General features: G+C 37.1%; 2 protein-coding genes across 7 annotated transcripts in view; one reads left to right on the forward strand and one right to left on the reverse strand.

Annotated features, from left to right (window-relative positions):
- The window catches only part of SNX14 (sorting nexin 14), a 99493-nt gene that overhangs the window by 78288 nt on the left and 4187 nt on the right, over positions 1-17018 (forward strand). For 5 of the 6 annotated variants that reach the window (XM_004773580.3, XM_004773582.3, XM_004773581.3 and 2 more), the window contains 4 exons: positions 60-155; positions 2800-2891; positions 5523-5579; positions 6174-6367. In XM_004773580.3, coding sequence (XP_004773637.1) covers positions 60-155; positions 2800-2891; positions 5523-5579; positions 6174-6212 — 284 coding nt within the window. In that variant the 3' untranslated portion in view covers positions 6213-6367. Of the gene's footprint in view, positions 1-59; positions 156-2799; positions 2892-5522; positions 5580-6173; positions 6368-17018 lie in introns of those variants that run through there. The other variant, XM_045075864.1, reaches the window with a different exon arrangement.
- The window catches only part of NT5E (5'-nucleotidase ecto), a 47076-nt gene continuing 44426 nt past the window's right edge, over positions 14369-17018 (reverse strand). The window contains exon 9 of the mRNA XM_004773625.2: positions 14369-14801. Coding sequence (XP_004773682.2) covers positions 14638-14801 — 164 coding nt within the window. The 3' untranslated portion in view covers positions 14369-14637. The remainder of the gene's footprint in view (positions 14802-17018) is intronic.

The following is a 17018-nucleotide window of genomic DNA, read 5'->3' on the forward strand; positions in this document are numbered from 1 at the left end:
TAATGAAGTAATTTGTAACAGGTAAAAATTCTAGTGAATATTTTTTTGTCTCTTTTTAGATGCTGTATTCTGTGAAAACACTGAACCTCGCTCTCTCCAAGATAAGCAAAAACGAGCAAAACAGACTTTTGAAGAAATGATGAATTACATTCCAGGTATAATATTTTAAGTAGTTTAATATAGACAAGCATTTCTTTGAGATCACAATGTATAGCAATTTTCTTTTAAGATTCTATTTGGAGAGGACGCCTGGGTGGCTCAATTGGTTGGGCGACTGCCTTCGGCTCAGGTCATGATCCTGGAGTCCTGGGATCAAGTCCCATATCCAGCGCTCTGCTTAGCAGGGAGGCTGCTTCCCCCTCTGATTCTCCTCCTCTCATGCTTGCGCTCTCTCTCTCTCAAATAAATAAAATCTTAAAAAGATTTTATTTGGAGAGAGAGAGCAAGCACATAAGTTAGGGGAGGGGCAGAGGAAGAGGGAGAGAGAGAATCTCAAACAAACTGCACCAAGTGTGGAGCCTAATGTGGGGCTCAATCTCAAAACTCCAGATCAGGATCTGAGCTGAAATCTAGAGTTAGATGCCTAACCAGCTGAACCATCCAGGCACCCCACAAGGTATAAATTGGATTATTGAAACTAATTTTTATTTTGAGTTACCATTTTAGAAATAGTTACAGAAACCAAGTAAAATTAACTTATTAGTTAATTAAATTTGGTTTTTATGATATATGAACTATGAACTAAGAAAGGCTTTTGGTAATACAGTAGCCAGATTCTTGTAGCAGCAACTTCAATCAGACTGATGTAAGTGATATGTTTGTGGGACAGTTGGAATCCTGCCACCCGCTATGCTCTGAGAAGAACTACAATAGTGTTTATGAGTAAAAGATCAGAATTAATTAATTCGTTCTAAATTTACTGGTCCACATGTCAGGCACTATGTGGAGAGCAAGGGCTATAAAAATATACTTGAGTAGTTCCGTCTAGCAGGAAGACAGGTATACAGACAAAACATACATGTGATGGAGGCATGTTCAAGTCACAGAGTATCTCAGAGGAAGAGAATGATCACTTCTGTAAAGGAGGTAGGCTTGAGCCATAAGATAAATGAATGGTAGTAACCTTTTATAGAGTGGGAAATAGAAGGAAAAAACATCAAAGGGTCAAAGCAGAGGATACTTAGTTTAGAATATTTTGAGTGTGAATTGCCTGTACATTATTCAGGAGGAACTGTCTAATAAAGGGTTAGATATCCATCCAGGTTTTGAAATAGAGAAACAAATGGTAAAAGATAGAGATAATGGGAGTTATGTGTAGTGGATAATCATGCCCAGAGAGAAAATACAGAGTAGGACTTGAAGAAGCCTTTGGACTGTGTGTTAGAGAATCCTCATCATTGAACAATTAGTCTCTGAATAGTCCTGCTGCTCTTTATGAAGACCGTTAAGTTAAATCCCTGATCTGAATATAAAAGTGAATAGAAGCTATTTTGGGCTAAGTCTTCTGTAGGTAAATGATGAAATAATTTCTTACCTGTTTTGTAACAGCAGCCCTTAGCATTCATGGCTTTAACAGTCTTAGTTTTGATATTAGAGACAACACAGAAGCCAGTGGATGTATTAATTTATTATTTTGCTGAGGCACAAATCTGAATCACATTTACTTAAAGACTCCTTTGGAAGGAGTAATTTAGTGAGTAAACTTAGCATGTTTTCCTTTTGTTCTCTACCCCTCGTTTCTTACTCAGGGACTCGTAAAGGATCTGAAAGGATCACTTATTTTTGTCCATTATGCTTCATGCATCTTAACTGGGAAATTCTATGTAGTATTGCTGAATTAGAGGATTCATAAAGATCCATATCAGGCTACATGTCATAAAAATATCAAGGATCTGCTGTGCTTATTATAAATTTAATTTGGCCTTTGCTTCTTAGGGTTAGATTTATCTCCTAGAAGCAAACATAAGGTGAAAACTTTTTAAGAACATAATTAATAGTTTTATTATGTTGGGGGACAGGGGAAAGGACAAATATTTGAACACTTTCTTAAGAATAATTTTATTTTCCTCTTCTGGGGAAAACATTCAGAGATTTTTTTCAGTAAGTACTGACTCTTTGGTACGAGAAATAATACATGACAACTGTGCAATCAAATATGTATCAGAAATTTTTGGATCCTAAATTAGTGTTTAAACATTTCCCCAAAAGATCGTTCTGTAAGATGGTTAGTAATAATTACACAAAAAGTACAAAAGTAAATTCAAGATGTCATAGCCATTGAGGAAAGTCAATGTTCAAAAATTAAACTTCTTTACTAATATTAAGATATTCAAACGTTATGAAAAGTATGTAGAGTAAAAAATAGAAGCCATTTCTCCCTAATCAGTTTGGTATTAATACTCACATTTTTCTGTGCATTTCTGTACATGTGTGTACAAATGTATACACAGACTTCTAGGATTTGGTTTTATTTGTTTTACCTGAATGGGATAACATAATATGTATTATTTTCTAACTGTCTTTTATCACTTAATAGTATAAGTGGATTTCTTTATTGCAACATTCCTCAGAGCTTGTAGTATACTTTGTGCATTGTGAATCTACCAAAGGGCGAGTTTCTTAACTTGACTGTAGAAGCCTTTTTTCTAGGAGCCCCTCGCAGAACACTAGTTTAGGAAATGCAGATTTATAGTTTTTGTGTAATACCTGGGAAACAGGGTGAAGATTTTGCTTTCTGGGCCAGTTAATGATGAGTCTGCTTATAATGTAAAATGTTTCACATTTGGTTTTCTCTTTTAGATCTGATAGTCAAGTGTATCGGTGAAGAAGCCAAGTATGAAAGCATCCGACTTCTCTTTGATGGCTTACAACAGCCAGTTCTCAATAAGCAGGTAAAATTCATCAAAGCACGTTAACTAGTGTTGGCTAGGTTTTTTTTTTTTTTATAAACATATAATATATTTTTATCCCCAGGGGTACAGGTCTGTGAATCGCCCGGTTTACACACTTCACAGCGCTCACCAAAGCACATACCCTCTCCAATGTCCATAATCCCACCCCCCTTCTCCCAACCCCCCTCCCCCCAGCAACCCTCAGTTTGTTTTGTGAGATTAAGAGTTACTTATGGTTTGTCTCCCTCCCAATCCCATCTTGTTTTTCATTTATTCTTCTCTTACCCCCTTAAACCCCCATGTTGCATCACCACTTCCTCATATCAGGGAGATCATATGATAATTGTCTTTCTCCGCTTGACTTATTTCACTAAGCATGATACGCTCTAGTTCCATCCAAATTGTCGCAAAGGGCAAGATTTCATTTCTTTTGATGGCTGCATAGTATTCCATTGTGTATATATGCCACATCTTCTTTATCCATTCATCTGTTGATGGACATCTAGGTTCTTTCCATAGTTTGGCTATTGTGGACATTGCTGCTATAAACATTTGGGTGCACATGCCCCTTCGGATCACTACGTTTGTATCTTTAGGGTAAATCCCAGTAGTGCTATTGCTGGGTCATAGGTTAGTTCTATTTTCAACATTTTAAGGAACCTCCATGTTGTTTTCCAGAGAGGTTGCACCAGCTTGCATTCCCACCAAGAGTGTAGGAGGGTTCCCCTTTCTCCGCATCCTCGCCAGCATCTATCATTTCCTGACTTGTTAATTTTAGCCATTCTGACGGGTGTGAGGTGATATCTCATTGTGGTTTTGATTTGTATTTCCCTGATACTGAGTGGTATGGAGCACTTTTTTATGTGTCTGTTGGCCATCTGGATGTCATCTTTGCAGAAATATCTGTTCATGTCCTCTGCCCATTTCTTGGTTGGATTATTTGTTCTTTGGGTGTTGAGTTTGCTAAGTTCTTTATAGATTTTGGACACTAGCCTTTTATCTGATATGTCATTTGCAAATATCTTCTCCCATTCTGTCAGTTGTCTTTTGGTTTTGTTAACTGTTAACTTTGCTGTGCAAAAGCTTTTGATCTTGATAAAATGCCAATAGTTCATTTTTGCCCTTGCTTCCCTTGCCTTTGGCGATGTTCCTAGGAAGATGTTGCTGCGGTTGAGGTCAAAGAGGTTGCTGCCTGTGTTCTCCTCAAGGATTTTGATGGATTCCTTTCTCACATTGAGGTCCTTCATCCATTTTGAGTCTATTTTTGTGTGTGGTATAAGGAAATGGCCCAATTTCATTTTTCTGCATGTGGCTGTCCAATTTTCCCAACACCATTTATTGAAGAGGCTGTCTTTTTTCCATTGGACATTCTTTCCTGCTTTGTCGAAGATTAGTTGACCATAGAGTTGAGGGTCTATTTCTGGGCTTTCTATTCTGTTCCATTGATCTATGTGTCTGTTTTTGTGCCAGTACCATGCTTTCTTGATGATGACAGCTTTGTAATAGAGCTTGAAGTCCGGAATTGTGATGCCACCAACTTTGGCTTTCTTTTTCAATATTCCTTTGGCTATTTGAGGTCTTCTCTGGTTCCATATAAATTTTAAGATTATTTGTTCCATTTCTTTGAAAAAGATGGATGGTACTTTGATAGGAATTGCATTAAATGTGTAGATTGCTTTAGGTAGCATAGACCTTTGCACAATATTTATTCTTCCAATCCAGGAGCATGGAACATTTTTCCATTTCTCTGTGTCTTCCTCAGTTTCTTTCATGAGTACTTTATAGTTTTCTGAGTATAGATTCTGTGCCTCTTTGGTTAGGTTTATTCCTAGGTATCTTACGGTTTGGGGTGCAATTGTAAATGGGATTGACTCCTTAATTTCTCTTTCTTCTGTCTTGTTGTTGGTGTAGAGGAATGTTGGCTAGGTTTTTTGAAGGACCCACAGTAGGGTGTCTGGTATATTATTAATTGTGAAGTGACACTACATTAAATCAAGACAGTGCATGTCAGCCATTCAGATAGAGAAAACACTATTTTATCTCCTACTCTTTTTTGCTGATTATTTTTTTAAATTAAATTTTCTGTTTTAATTTCAGTATAGTTAACATACAGTGTTGTATTAGTTTCACACATACATTATCACAGTTCAACAATTTTACACGTTACTCAGTGCTCATCGTGATAAGCACACTCTTTAATCCCCGTCACCTATTTCCCCGTCTGCATACCCACCTCACCTGTGGTAGCCATCAGTTCTCTAGAGTTCAGAGGTGCTTTTTTATTCTTTACAACATGAGTTGTTTTGACTTCAATCATATACAAAATTCATGAAATAAAGCAAAAATTTAAAAATTAAGAATTCCATTATTTAGATTACATAGAATAAATTATATATATAGTTCAGTCTGTGCATATTTTGTTGAGATCTTTATAGTTAAAATTTTGTGTACTGCTTGTGTCTTTAACATTTATGCAGCATAATAATAAAATGTACACATATGAAGACATGTGTATCTGAGTTCTATTCCCAGCCTTCTCGTTTAGAGGTAACCACAGTCCTGAATTTTGCTCTTATCATTTTTATGGCTTTTATCTAATGCCTTAAAATTTTTTTTGTGTGTGTGCTTTAGCTGACTTACGTTTTATTGGACATTGTGATACAAGAACTATTTCCCGAGCTCAATAAGGTAACAGAGAAGCAGTAGTTTTATTCTTAATGTTTTTAATGATATGCTGACATCTTAATTAGGGACACAAAAATCAAGGAAACCCTTGTGGCTATGATCCTTTTAAAAATAAACAGCCTTAATATATGACTCCTTATATTTTCTTTTTTCAACATGGTTAGACATAGAGTTGGTTTTGGGGGGATAGGAAAGGAATAGCCTGTGTTTTGACTTTGTTCCTTCCTAATTATAAGCAGATAGGAACATTATACCCTGCAGAATCTTTCCGGAGGAAGGTTTAAGTTTAAATCCTAGCACTAGAAAGTTCCAAGCTCTTTAGGTTGTTCTCTGTATGTAACACTGAAGGCTATATAAGTTAGACTTGAGTGTTTTGGGGCAGTTGAGCTTACGTAAACCCAAGAGTACAAAATGAGTTGGAATTGGAGAATGGTAATAATATTATTGTATTGAATCTGGAGGGGATATATATAAATCTATATATATCTATATATATCTTTCTTAGGTTAGGATATTTATACAGTGGAATCATTAGGCACTTCACAAATGAACCCTGTTTTGTTGTCTTCTATTAAGTAGATCTGTTTCTACTTTTAGGTACAAAAAGAAGTTACCTCTGTGACTTCCTGGATGTAAGCATTTGGATTTGGGAAAGAATACCAGATAGATAACAAATTTCTGCTGTGCTAGTGTAGTATTTTCTTTTACTTTTGTATATTCTTGTATATATCATGTAATCCAGTGTCTGAAATTTTGATTTTTTGTTTTAATAAAGACTAACACAAACTTAATAATGGTCACAAGTGATTGGGTTTCATAGTCTTTCTTTTTTTTTTACCCGTTTTCCAAGTTTTATAACAGCTGTCATTTGTTGTTGCCGTTTTTAAAGAGATAATACCATAATCCTCTTAGGGCAAACAGATAAAACAATACTCTTTGTATTCTCTCACTTTGAAAATATTTATGTTTAGTATGGAGAAACAGGAGTAAGATCTGTTTTGCTTTCTTATTTAGAGTTAATACATTTTAGTAGATTTTTTTTCTTCTTATTCCTATTTTCTATATTAGTTAACTACGTGCCTGTAAAGAAGACATTCTTTATGAGTTTTTCATAAGAAACAAAGGACTACTCCTTACTCTTTTTTGGATTGACAATTATAGCCCTTTTGAAATGTGAACACTGACTACTTACAGATGTTTGTGATTTTGGGGTTGCAGTTGCATTTTATTGAATGAATGTAGTAGCTATATTCCAAAATCTTATGTAAACAGTTTAGTCAAGTAGATTTTTGGTTTATGTCTGTTGTCTCTCCACACAGAAAATAATTGTATTTCTTGAGGAAAGTTAATTTAAAATTTTAGAGTCAATGTTCAGAATTGTACTCACAATTCCCTCCCACACTCTACTTTTCTTCTTGAAACAAATTTGTCTTTCAAGATTGAGAGTTTTTTATTTGCTAACTGGTTGTAGCATTCATTTAGAATACATTTACTGAGTTTCAACTATGTATTAGATACTAAGCTAGGTAATACGAAACTAAATACAATTTAGAAATTAACCTATTTAATACTATTCACTTATTTTTTTCCCAAGGTATTAAAAAAATGGTTATTAGGTATTACAGTTTTTGAAAAGACTTTGTTAGTAGTTTTTTTATATTTTTAATTGCTTGAAAATTCTAGAATATATATGAGTTTCTGTGAATCAGTGCTTTAATACCAAGCCTTAAACATTTACTAATTTCTCAGGGATAGGTAGAAGATGAATCAGGTTAACTCTTCATATTTAAATCCATAGCATTTTAAATACTGTTATTTAAAATGTCATGGTAAACTGGAAAAATAAAATATTTTACAGCCCTTTTTATGCCATTCTTACATACTGTCCTATAAATTATGATATTCTCTTTATTTAGATGAGGAAAATGTTGTTAGGAGTGCATCATTCTGCATGGGCTGCCATAATGAAATACCACAGACTGGGTGGCTTAAACAACAAATTGATTTCTCACAGTTCTGGGGGGTAGAAGTCCAAGAAGAGGTGCTGACAAGGTAGATTTCATTCTTGAGGCCTCTTCTTTTGGTTTGCATTTGTCCACCTTCTCACATGTGCCCCTACCTCTTTGTGGAGGTGTGAGGGAGGAGAGAAGGAGATCTCTCTCTCTCCTTCTTATAAGGCCACCAGTCCTATTGGATTAGGGTTCCACTCTTATGATCTCATTTAACCTCGATTACCTCCTAAAGGACTCATCTCCAAATATGGAGAATTTTTGTGTTAACGTAGTTTTGGGCTTCAACATTAGAGGTTTTTGTTGTTGTTGTTGTTTTAAGATTTTATTAATTTATTTGAGAGACAGAGCATGAGCGGGGAGAGAGACAGAGAGAGAGGAAGAAAGACGGGGAGAAGCAGAATCCTTGAGGATCTGGGAGCTCAACATGGGACTCAATCCCAGGACTCCAGGATATTGACCGGAGCTGAAGGCAGATGCCTAATGGAACCACCCAGGTGCTCCCAACATAAGAATTTTAGGAGGATACAATTCAGTTAATAGCAGTGGGTAAGCTCTTATTTAAAGAAAATATGTGTAAAAATCTACACATACAAAAGTAATCATTCACATTATAAAAGAAAAAGGAACTAGATGCAGTCTCTGTCAGCCAGGCATTTATCTACATTATCACATTTTATTTTATTTTTATTTTTTAATTTTTTATTTATTTTTAGAATTTCTTTTCAGTGTTCCTGAATTCATTGTTTATGCACCACACCCAGTGCTCCGTGCAATACATGCCCTCCTTAGTACCCACCACCAGGCTCATCTAACCCCTCACCTCCCTCCCCTCCAAAACCCTCAGTTAGTTCTGCAGAGTCCACAGTCTCTCATGGTTCATCTCCCCCCACCGCGCCACTTTCCCCCAACTCCCTTCTCCTCTCTATCTTCCCATGTCCTCTGTGTTATTTGTTATGCTCCACAAGTGAAACCATATGATAATTGACTCTCTCTGCTTGACTTATTTCACTCAGCATGCTCTCTTCCAGTCCCAACCATGTTGATACAAAAGTTGGGTATTATCCTTTCTGATGGAAGCATAGTACTCCATTGTATCTATGGACCACATCTTCTTTATCCATTCGTCCGTTGAAGGGCATCTTGGTTCTTTCCACAGTTTGGCGATTGTGGCCATTGCTGCTGTGAACATTGGGGTACAGATGGCCCTTCTTTTCACTACATCTGTATCTTTGGGGTAAATACCCAGTAGTGCGATTGCAGGGTCATAGGGTAACTGTGTTTTTAATTTCTTAAGGAATCTCCAACTGTTTTCCAAAGAGGCTGCACCAACTTGTATTCCTACCAACAGTGTAAGAGGGTTCCCCTTTTTCCACATCCTCTCCAACACATGTTGTTTATTGTCTTGTTAATTTTGGCCATTCTAACTGGTGTATGGTGGGATCTCAATGTGGTTTTGATTTAAATCTCCCTGATGGCTAGTGATGATGAATATTTTTTCATGTGTCTGTTAGCCATTTGTATGTCTTCATTGGAGAAGTGTCTATTCATGTCTTCTGCCCATTTTTTGACATGATTATCTGTTTTGTGTGTGTTGAGTTTGAGAAGTTCTCTATAGATCTTGGATATCAGCCCTTTGTCTGTATTTATCATCCATCACAGTAATTGTGAGATGATACTATTTCTATATAAGTAAGGATATTAAAGCCAGAGAGAGGAGTGAAGTTAGAATTCAAACTTAGATTTGTCTTTCATCTTAATGTGATTGTTAGTGTTGCCCCATAAAAGAAGCTTTTATTTCCAGAAGTAGGCACTCTTTGGATCCTTTTTAAAAAGCATGTTCTCCAGTCATTTCAAGTATTTACTTTGTACATTACTTTCTCTCTATCTTTATGTGTGTCCTCTAGTACATGAGCTTCACATTTTGAAATGTGTTTGTAGACACAACGATCAGTGTTTCTGGTTGAGGGGATAAAATGAAAAATAGATGGAAAGATGTTTTCAGATTTAAAAGGACATTATAAAATTGTGTTTTCTATATAATCATTTATAGATACCCAAAGGTTCTGAGAAATGATTGAAAGCAAGCACTTAAATTACCATTTATTGACTTACTAAAAACCACTTGATTTACAATAGAAATATAAATAGAAGTCCAATTCCCCACTGTTCTTAGCAGATTGTGTAATGATGTATATACAAGTTGTAATTTCAGATATAGTCAACATTAGCATAATGATTTACTTAAATGAATGGATGAAAAAATGAATAGGTCTTGCTTGTTCACTGTATTCCCTTTCAGGTCTGCTTTTTGTAATGTATCCAGTAATCTCTTTGACAATGCTGGATATACAGAGGAGAAATCTTTAACCTGCGGCCTGTGAGTTCCAGGGAAAAATAGTTTATTTTTATTTTTTTTTTCTTAACTTGATATTTATGGGTTTTTTCTGCCAAACACTTCAGGTAATGGTTGTGTATTTCAGTGACACCCTATTTAATTAAAGCAGTGGCAGGCGGAATTTGGCCCTCAGGCTATGCTTTGCTAATCCCTGATGTAGAAGAACAAAAGAGGGAAGAAAAGGAATACTGTTAGAAAAATTACAATTACCTTCATATTAGGGAACGGGGGAATTGAATCTTTGGAGAAAGGCAACTATCTTTTTTAAAAAATTTAAATTCAATTTAATTAACATGTAGTTGTTACTGGTTTCAGAGGTAGAATTTAATGATTCATCAGTTGCATATGACAACCAGTGCTCATTCCATCAAGTGCCCTTCTTCGTGCCCATCACCCAGTTACCCACCCCTATTTGCCTCCCCTCCAGCAACCCTGTTTGTTTCCTATAGTTAAGAGTCTGTTATGGTTTGTCTCCCTCTCTGATTTTGTCTTATTTTTCCTTCCCTTCCATGATGTTCATCTGTTTCGTTTCTTACATTCCACATGTGAGTGAAATCATATGATACTTGTCTTTCTCTGACTGACTTATTTCACTCAGCATGATACCTTCTGGTTCCATCCACGTCATTGCAGATGGAAGATTTCATTCTTTTTGATGGCTGGGTAATACTCCATTGCATATATATACCACATCTTCTTTATTCATTCATCAGTTGTTGGACCTCTGGGCTCTTGCCATAGTTTGGCTATTGTGGACATTGCTGCTACAAACATTGGGTGCAGGTGCCCCTTCAGAATACTATGTTTGTATCCTTTGGATAAATCCCTAGTAGTACAATTCCTAGGTCATAAGGTAGCTCTATTTTTAGTTTTCTGAGGAGCCTCCATACCGTTTTCCAGAGTGGTTATATCAGTTTGCATTCCCACCAACTGTGTGAGAGGGTTCTGTTTTCTCTATAGCCTTACCAATCTTTCCTGACATATTAATTTTGGGCATCCTGACCAATGTGATACTATGTGGTTTTGATTTTTATTTCCCTGGTGCCAAAGGATGTTGAACTTTTTTTTTTTTTTTTTTAAATGTGGCTGTTGGCCATTTGTATGTCCTTTTTTTTTTTTTTTTTTTTTCCCCTTAAAGATTTATTTATTTATTTATTTGACAGAGATCACAAGTAGGCAGAGAGGCAGGCAGAGAGAGAGGAGGAAGCAGGAAGCAGGCTCCCTGCTGAGCAGAGAGCCTGATGCGGGGCTTGATCCCAGGGTCCCAGGATCATGACCTGAGCCGAAGGCAGAGGCTTTAACCCACTGAGCCACCCAGGCACCCCTTGTATGTCCTCTTTAGAGAAATGTCTGTTCATGTCTTCTGCCCATTTCTTGACTGTATTTTGGGGGGGGGGGGGTAAACCACCTCCTTTTGACTGCATCAGATAAGAAAATTGGTGCCTTTTGACTTGTTATACTTGAGTCAAATCAGCTTCCAAAATGTATCCTGTTTTACCAGTACAAAAATAACATTTATTATAATCTTCCATTTGCAAAATGTGTAAGTCACAGAAGCTGGTGGTTGCTTCAGGGTTGCCCCAGCTGATTGTATGTATTGTGCCAGGGGACTGTTAAAGGGATGAACTATGTCCCCTGAAAAGATGGCAGGGGCTTTGGTCCTCATCCCCAGTACCTGTGAATGTGACCTTATTTAGAAATAGTGTTTTGCAGGTGACCAAAATGAAGTCATTATAGTGGGCCTAATCCAGTATGACTCTATCCTAAAAAAAGGGGATAGAGGGGTACCTGGGTGGCGCAGTCAGTTAAGCATCCAGCTCTTGGCTTCAGCTCCAGCTATGAACTCAGGGTCATGAGATCAGGCCCTGCGTCAGGCTCTGTGCTCATCAGGGAGTCTGCTTGAGAATCTGATTTCCCCTCTCTCTCTGCCCATCCTGCTTGTGCTTTCTCTCTTGCTCTCTCAGATTAAATAAATAAATCCTAAGAAAAAATGAGGGGGGACATGGAGGCAGACATACTGAAGGAAAGGGATCTAAAAACATGGAGAAAATACCATGTATAAGGCAAGGAATGCCTGAGTCCACCTGAAGCTGGGAGAGGCTTGGAATAGATTCTCCACCACAGTCTTCAGAAGAAAAGAACCCTGCCAAGTTGATCTTAGACTCCTAACCTCCAGAATGGTGAGATGATAAATTTCTGTTGTTTAAGCCATCCAGATTGTGTCATTTTATTAACAGCAGTCCTGAGTAATGAATCAGGAACCTTTCCTAATTTTGACAAACCTAGCTATATATCCACGGGACTGCACAGTCCTTGAGGGAGAAACTTTTTCCAATGGACGACTACTGACAGCCTCAACTCTCTTCTAAGAAATCAGATTACTCTTTGTTGCAAACTGCTGAAGGCGGCTTTGCCACAAAATGGATTTAATGTATTCAGTTGATCAGTGTGTAACAGTTGGTTTATTGTGTTATCAGTATGCTTGAAGATTCTTAGATGTACAACCAGTTCAGATAAATTAAAATCCCCAACATTGTCTAGCTTGATCATTTTTATTTTTAGTAAACAACTACAGGCCTCAAAACAGTTTCTGCCTTAGATTCTGTGCCTGAAAGCCAGAAAATGTAACAATAGTATTACTTAAAATACCCTTTATTTACTGTGTTCTTTTACCTAAAAATTGTGTGCTTTTTTCCTATATTTTGTTTGAGGAAGGGGATAGGGAGGATTATCAGATAGCAAAGGACTTATGATCAAGGGAAATGATACCGTTGATAAACTGTCAAAGTTTTCCTTCAGTCATATCATCTCAGATTATAGTGTTTGCTTGAGAGAAGAAATAACTACCAAAGACAAGGAGCATGTCCAGTTTTATTATACAATTGAATCGCTCAATTCAATCTATAATTGTAAAGTGTCTGAGGTCATTTCTTAAGCCACTGCACAATACATGCACATATATTTAGAAAACTTAAAAAAAGTCCTTTAAAAATTTGTGCTACAGTAGGATTTATTCTGTTTTATTGGCCCAGCCTAAAAAATGTACTCCAAATTTACCTTTCTCTAATTTTCCTCTTATAATCTCACTGACATTTATTTATAGCTAATCTGTATATGCATAACACTGAGGATATTATTTTATTGCAGTGGCCTTTTTAAAGATGTTACACAGTTTGAAAGTGTATTTCTTTATCAAGTGTACTTAATATTTTTAGACATTAAGAAACAAACACTGCTTCTCCAAACCTCTACTGCTATTTGCTCACCGTTCTTTAAGGTGAAGGCTCCCATTTCTTGCTGAATCATTATACAGTGCTAAGCAGGCTCACATGGTCTCATGACCACCTTAAGCAAGTATGTGTTCTTTGGGGCATAAATCATTTCATCAGTCTGGGTATTTCTTGAGCTTCCACTCAGAGGGAATCACTCCCAGGCAGGAGTTCTCATATCTGTATTTGAGAATAATCCTGATGGAATACCACTTTAAAAAAAAATCAATCCTTGTCTCATCTTCTGGATTTTCCATGACTGGGGGTGGGGGTGGGGAGGGAGAGAGAGAGAGAAAGAGAGTGTGTGTGTGTGTGTGTGTGTGTGTGTGTGTAGTGTGACTAGAGTAAGTACAGTGCTGGCATCTTGCTAGGGAGGGTCAGGTTTAGAATTACACCTTGTCTTAGAAAGTTCTTTAACGATACCTTTACATTAGAAGGAAAGAAGGAGCACAAAGGCAGAATTGATGGACTCCTATAAAATTATTAACAGCTAATGCCACGTCAGGCACTAAGCTGCTGCTCCTTAACAAATACCCCCTTAACAAATCTAAATGCCCTTTAGTTCTTTTTCTTCTGTAAATACATCCTGGGCCTCCTGTTCTTCCCTTGCCTTTCTCCCTGACCCTGGACTGTTTTTTGCACTGTTTGTTCCCTGACTCATTAAAGGCACATGGGTGGTACAAGAGAGAATGCTACCCTGTGTTAGTCCATTAAACTCACTTATAACAGGATCTAAAAAAGAAAAAACAGAGACCTGAAATAAAGCAGAACTTATCATCCAGGAGTTTGATGCCATTGACAGGAAGACAGGAAGCCATTAAGTATCATTCCGAACAGCAACTGGATGTAGTTGAACGAGTGCTGGGCTTGAGGTCAGAGATGCTGGGTTCTGGTCTTACATCTGTCACTTTCAGCTGTATGGCCCTGGACAAGTCTGCTCTTTCTGAGCTTCAGTGTCCCATCTGTGAAATGGGAAAAACAGTACCTGCCTTGCCTACCAAAATTATAGGCATCAAAAAAGATAATGTGCTTAAAACTCCCTTGTAAATGATAAAATGTAAACATAGTTGCTGGGTGGATTAAAATGGATATAAAGGAGAAAAATGATTTCTGTGGTTTAAAATCGTTAATAAAATTTTATTAAAATTTGCATATGTAAACTATAGATGGTTGGCCTTCTGTCAAAGGGCTCATTTTCATTTTTTTTCCCATGTATTCATTAACTTGCTGATCCTGTGTGATGGCGTCAGTGTCTTCATTTACAATCCTCTAAGCTCAGCTTCTAGGGGCCTGTGCCATTATCAAGCCAGTTCCTAAAAGGCAGACTTGAATTTCACTTGGAAAAAAATGCAGTTCCACACATTAATGGCAAGAAGAATTTTTGGCTATTGATATAAAATAATGATCACTGCCAAAAATGAAAGAAGTATTAGAGAAACGCTCCCATGACAATGACTTCCTGCAGAAAACTTGATCCGACCTTCAACCGCTGGATAAATTACTTTCATTTTTAAGATGTATCCAGAAACCACATTGATATCTTGGTCACCTAGAAAAATACATACATTATTTTAATTACAGAATAAGTAATTATCAATTAAGAGTAAGAAGTGAGAAAACCAATGTATTTCTCTAAAGTCCTCTGTAATTAGAAGAGAAATTTTCTTTCATAAGCTAGGGATAAAATGTCACAAAAGACAAAGAGTGGTAATCAAAGGTGTAAAGAATTTGATTGCTTTTTCATGTCCCAGATGTCAAATGTACCCACTGTTCACTACTAGATAATTAGATGACTCCATCAACTCTGAGATAACTCAAGAAAACGTTGTTGCCATTATTGCTTTTGAACCGTTCCAAAATAAGGGCATTAGGGAACTGGTCAAGAACAATTAGTTGAGACAATAAAAGTGGCCTCCTTCTGCTTGCCTGGTCAGAAATCATTTTCACGTAATTGACAGTGAGACAATGGAGACTTCATTTCTAAAAGAGGAGACCTGATTTTAAAAAATACCAATTGCCTGTAACTCAACAAACTCATAGGGACCTGGCAAAAATTTTGTTGTAATAATACTCCTTGACAAATTCTTTATCTGATGAGGGGTTAACACCCAAAATATATGAAGAACTCCTACAATTCAAAAACAAAAACAAAAATCTGATTAAAAAATGGGCAGAGGATCTGAATAGACATTTTTCCAAAGAAGACAGGCAGATGGCCAACTGACAGCATGAAATGATGCTCAATATCACTCATCATCAGAGAAATGCAAATCTAAACCCGTAATACCATCTCATTGGTAGAATGGCTATTATCAAAAAAAGATATGAAATAACAAGTGTTGGCAAGGATGTGGGAAAAGGAACCCTTGTGCACTGCTGGTGGGAATGTAAACTGGTACAGCCACTATGGAAAATGGTATGGAGTTTCCTCAAAAAATTAAAAAAACAAACAACCACTGTATGACCCAGCAATTCCACTTCTGAGTATTTGAAAAAAACAAAAACACTAATTCAAAAAGAAATATGCATGCCCATGTTCATTGCAGCATTATTTACAATAGCAAAGATCTGGAAAAAAGTGTCCACTGGTGGATGAATGGATAAAATGTGACACACACACACACACACGCACAATGGAATACTATTTAGCCATAAATGAAATCTTGTCTTTTGCAGTAACATCGATGGACCTTGAGGGCATTATGATAAGTAAGTCAGAGAAAGACTACCATACGATCTCACTTATACATGGAATTAACAGCAACAAAACTGAGCTTGTCAATATAAAGAACAACCTGCTAGTTGCCAGAAGTGGAGGCGGGGGTAGGCAAAATAGGTCAAGGGTATCAAAAGTCCAGGGTTCCAGTAGAAATGAGTCATAGGGATATAATGCGCAGCATGGTGATAGAGTTAATACTGTATTGTGTATTTAAAAGTTGCTATGAGAGCAGATCTTTAAAGTCCCCCATTGTAAGAAAAAATTTGGGGGGCATCTGGGTGGCTCAGTTGTTAAGCGTCTGCCTTTGGCTCAGGTCATGATCCCAGGGTCCTGGGATCCAGCCCCATGTTGGGTTCCCTGCTTGGCAGGAAGCCTGCTTCTCCCTCTCCCATTCCCCCTGCTTGTGTTTTCTCGCTTGCTTTGTGTCTGTCAAATAAGTAAAATCTTTAAAGAAAATTTTTTGTGACTGTATTATGTTAAGTAGACATTGTGATGATCATTTCATCATATATATATATATATATATATATATATAATCTATATGTCTAACACTAATCTTACAGGTCAGTTATACCTCAATAAAAATTTTATCACTAATATTTAAAAAAGAACTCTCTGCTGTGGTTCTCAGTCCTGCATTTGAATCACTGGAAGAGACTTTTGCCCCAACCCAATTAAATGAGATTCTCTTAAAAGTTCGGGCCAAGGTATTGGTATTTAAATTAAACTGCTCCCTAATTGACTCAGATGTATAGCTAGGGTTGAGAACCCCTAGGGCTAAGGATTCCTGAACCTTCTATGTGAGCTCCTCCTTTCCAATACCTGTAAGTCTGGGCTTGGGTGATGCACAGCCACCAGCCTCTGTCTCATGCCGGACTCAAGAAGACACCTTTTCAGCCTGCCCTTGCATCTTCTATTACGGAACAGACAGAAGTAGCCAGTGACTTTCCTGGGAGGAAGGACTGCTTCCTTTGCCCTAGCTCTACTCTTTACCCTCCTTGGAAGCAGTTAAAACAGCCGGCCCACCATGGTGGAGCAGAGGGGGAA

The sequence above is a fragment of the Mustela putorius genome, unplaced genomic scaffold (assembly GCF_011764305.1).
Source record: "Mustela putorius furo isolate JIRA1106 unplaced genomic scaffold, ASM1176430v1.1 tig00000166_pilon_pilon_pilon, whole genome shotgun sequence".
Classification (NCBI taxonomy): Eukaryota; Metazoa; Chordata; class Mammalia; order Carnivora; family Mustelidae; genus Mustela; species Mustela putorius.